Genomic DNA, 3,982 nt, shown 5'->3' on the forward strand with positions numbered 1-3,982 from the left:
TTTAAAAATTAAATTGATTAAAATTTAAAAAATCAACTGATTTAAATCAACCCAGCTCTGATTTCAATTGAAAAAAAAAAGAATTAAATACTGTATTATTTTATTGTGAAAGGGGGGAAAGCAGACTTTTAAGCATGATATACTAGATATAGTCTACTAAACCTTATATCTGTTTTATGAAACCAAGGAAAGGAATTCTGAATGTTGAAATATGTAAAAACTGAATAAAAATAATTTTTTTAAAAAGTGATTCAAATCACTGATTTTTATTTTAAAAATCAAGTTGATTTAAATTTAAACAATCAACTGATTTAAATTGACCTGATTTAAATCAACCCAACCCTGTTTCAGTGTCTGATTCGGCTCTAAATTTTTATTGTCACAGGATGAAGAAGAGGATTCTGATGATGAAGATGATACTGCAGAATTGCTAGCAGAATTGCAGAGGATAAAAAAAGAAAGGATAGAAGAGAAAGCCAAGATGGTAAGACTTCATTGTTGAGAAAGTTGTTTTGTATGAATCTCCTGATATGTCAACTGGAAATAAAATTGAGTGGAAGAATGGAAAGGGAAGGTCCCTCTGAAAAAACTAATGGGAGGAAGGTAACACTGAGGAGCTTTGTCTCACCTGAAATTTTTGTTTTGAGACTTGGGAGTACAGTCAAGTGTGTTCTCATGGACACTCGAGACAACCACCTATGCAAATGGCCACTTCCCATTTTCCCCCGTATGTTTTTTTAACATTACAATTATACCTATAAGACGGCCATTTCTTTAAATGGCCACTTTTCTCCTTGAGTTTGGTTGGCCATCTTAAACAGTTTGAACAGTATTATGGAACAGGTGACTGCGCCATTCCACCAAAGTGGCACCTGTGGTGTACGTGTAATGTTCATCGCGGTTACTTTCTATAGATTTGAGTTTGGTTTCCACTTAGGAAAGTCCCGTTTTCTTCTCCAAAATGTCAAATTTTCTGCTGTATCCCTGCTCAGCTGGGGATGGTTTGGACGAGTAGGGCTGAAGCAGTCTTGTTTTGAAGGTGGTTGTTAGGCTGTCTAGTCTTGGTCTAATTTTTCTACTTCCTTTTCAATGCTTATGGCGCATGTGGTCTAGTGAAATTTGCTGTCTGCCATTACCTGCACCCCTGTCAAATTTCCATTTCTTCACTGTTTTTGCACTATTTACCAACCCATGTTCAGGCTTGGCAATTGTGGAAAGGGAAGCCATGCTATCAAGTGTCTGATTGATTCCGTTTGTGCGTATTAACTCATTCGCTACGTATTATTTTCGGCTTGTGGACGATTTTTTTTTCGGGAGAGCGAAAGATGATGACTATTGGGCAGTTAAAAGGTCTTTGGGGCCACAAGTTCTAATAAATATCAACGTATTGTACCAATATTTCCGTATGGTTTGTAGAATACATCTGTAATGTTTATTTATGTATTTTTCAACTTTGGTTCCTGTAAGAGGCGATTATGCAACACAATTTTGATTGGATGTGGATAAAATTTGAAAATAAAAAATGAATAATCTTTGGTGAAACTCAAAAAATATGTTTGCACCAAGTCAAATGATACATCAAAATAACCATAAATGAATATAGAACTGGAAAATATTGAAAAGTTTGCAGTTATTTACCTACATTCCATAATATTTGTACATTTTGAACATAACATCCGATATTGAAAAAAAAATTTAAAAATTATAATCTTGAAAAATGATCACAAACAGAAAATAAAACCCCCTCGTATCTTATATGGAATTATTCAGAATTGCATTTGGAATAAACCTAAGCATGTCTTGAATGGCACTTTTTTTGTGTAATTTCATTTAAAAAGTAGTGAATTTGGGGAGAAAAAAATATTTTGACTATTTAGATCTAGACCTTGATTCTAGATCTAGCACTCAAAAATATTGATTTCTCAATAACAGTGCATTTGCAATATGAGTCCAATCGTATCAATATTATACAAAAAAGAGTCCTACACTTCTTTAGTGGGCAAAATAATGATAGATTTTATTGTGTAAAATTAGAAAAACTGGTGTCCGGGCTATAATTTTGGCATCGCGATTAAACAAAGTCGAATAAACTAAAAAATCGCGTTTCAAAGGTGAATCTAAATTTCCGATTTTCAGTGGAAATGCTTGGCCCGGAAGTCAACATTATATTATGACCTTTATTTTAACATGGATATGTGAATTGGAATAGAATCTAAGCTAAAATTGAAGATAGGTTCTCGTGCCGACAGGGGCGGCTTAGCGTACTGACGGCACTTTAGCCGCGCCGCCTGGCACGGCTCGGCATAGCGAATGAGTTAACTCACTCGATCTAGTGATTGATTCCATTTTTGCGTATTAACTCATTCAATCTCGTGATTGATTCCGTTTGTGCGTATTAACTCACTCAATCTCATGACAGAGATGTCTCGGTCAGCTCACGGGCTGCGTTCAATCCCACGACCGAGATAACTCGCTTCTATAGGTTTGTTCCGTATCTAGTTTTTCCGTTTTGGAAAACAGCCTCAAGTTTTATATAATGAATAATAATGTCAATTTATTATTTCCCTGGCAAATTCTGCCTAGAGGGGTGCTGGAATTTTGTCCCTACTGTCGTTATAGATCTCGATACTCACAAGCACAATATTAGAGTATCACAATGTTGGCTTGCTCCTGCTCTTTCGGCTATGAAAAAAAATCATAAGCCCCCAAAAATGCCAAATTTGTACGACACCCCAAAGCAAAATTACTAAAGCTACAAACTGCATGCATCGAATGTGGTGCGTCTAAAGACCCCTCTTAGGTTGTTCTTTGTGCCAAATTTCTAAGCTATTGGATGATATTTATGTTTACTGGTGGGCCCTTACAGAAGTGCTAGAATGACCGGTTCCTCCATACAATTTCGGGATTTAGATTTTGTGGGGTTTTTGAGAGTTGAGGTACAACGGGTAAATTTTTGTTTCACAATTTTAGGTTTTACTTGCACATCATCTAGCCTCTGAAGGAAAAACTGCACGTTTTTATTGATCTTGATATTGTAAATAGCCTACTGATACCAGATGGTCGTTTAAAAAAAAGTGCATTTCACTTCCTCTACCAGTGGCTCAAGTAATTCCAAATTTCAAATGAACAAAAGTATGACACCTTTTGAAAATCTGTGTTTTCCTGAATAAAACAGAACTTAAAAATGCTGTATAGTGAAATTTATATTTTGTCTATTCAATTTTGAATAGCTATCCGACGATGGATGTTCTAAAACACCATTGAAATGCCGGCAGTCGGGATTGCGTGGGGATTTCAAGTCAGTGAATTAAACTGTCCCCGTCAGGCTCGTAATGAAAAGATTATGGAAAGATGAATCCCATCAGGGGCCCAAACACTATATCTTTAGGATAGGAAAGGCACTTTACTTACATTTTTCTCACTTCACCCTTGTGGGAACAGGGACCAGGCTAGAGATGGGAAAAAGTCATGTCAGTTTGTTTTCCTGCTTGAAAACTTAATTGGCTGTTTGCATTGTATGCTTCTCGGAAAGCCAAGGATGCTACCAGAATGTATTCTACGGTCTGTTTGTCATGTCAGGGCAGTAGTAGTTGCAACAGAGCATGGGTATGGGCTTATACAATTATGATTATATTATAACTGCTGTGATGTCTATTTTTGATGAAATGTTGTTCTTGTTGTGTTGATCCGCCATGAGCTTTTACTCAACTCCTTAACCTTATTGATTATAGGAGGCGGAACGGAAAGCAGAAGAGGAGCGGATCAGAACGGAAAACATCCTGAAAGGAAACCCTCTCATGGCTCAGGAGAAGCAGTCCGCCACAGATTTCAAAGTGAAGCGCAGGTGAGCCAGCAAATAGCACAGCTATGTCCTTTGCCAGTGAAAATGACAAACTTCTTTGAGCTCACTGAGAGAATTTATCCTGGTCTTTCTCTCTCTCTCTCTCTCTCTCTCTCTCTCTCTCTCTCTCTCTCTCTCTCT

At 36.9% G+C, this 3,982-nt stretch overlaps 1 protein-coding gene across 3 annotated transcripts in view; it reads left to right on the forward strand.

The window, feature by feature from the left end:
* Positions 1-3,982, forward strand: part of LOC101857671 (protein CWC15 homolog) — a 12,662-nt gene that overhangs the window by 5,022 nt on the left and 3,658 nt on the right. For all 3 annotated transcript variants that reach the window (XM_005106739.3, XM_005106738.3, XM_013087177.2), the window contains exons 5-6: positions 386-484; positions 3,732-3,844. In XM_005106739.3, the coding sequence (XP_005106796.1) occupies positions 386-484; positions 3,732-3,844 (212 nt within the window). The remainder of the gene's footprint in view (positions 1-385; positions 485-3,731; positions 3,845-3,982) is intronic.

Source organism: Aplysia californica, unplaced genomic scaffold (genome assembly GCF_000002075.1).
Source record: "Aplysia californica isolate F4 #8 unplaced genomic scaffold, AplCal3.0 scaffold00554, whole genome shotgun sequence".
NCBI lineage: Eukaryota > Metazoa > Mollusca > Gastropoda > Aplysiida > Aplysiidae > Aplysia > Aplysia californica.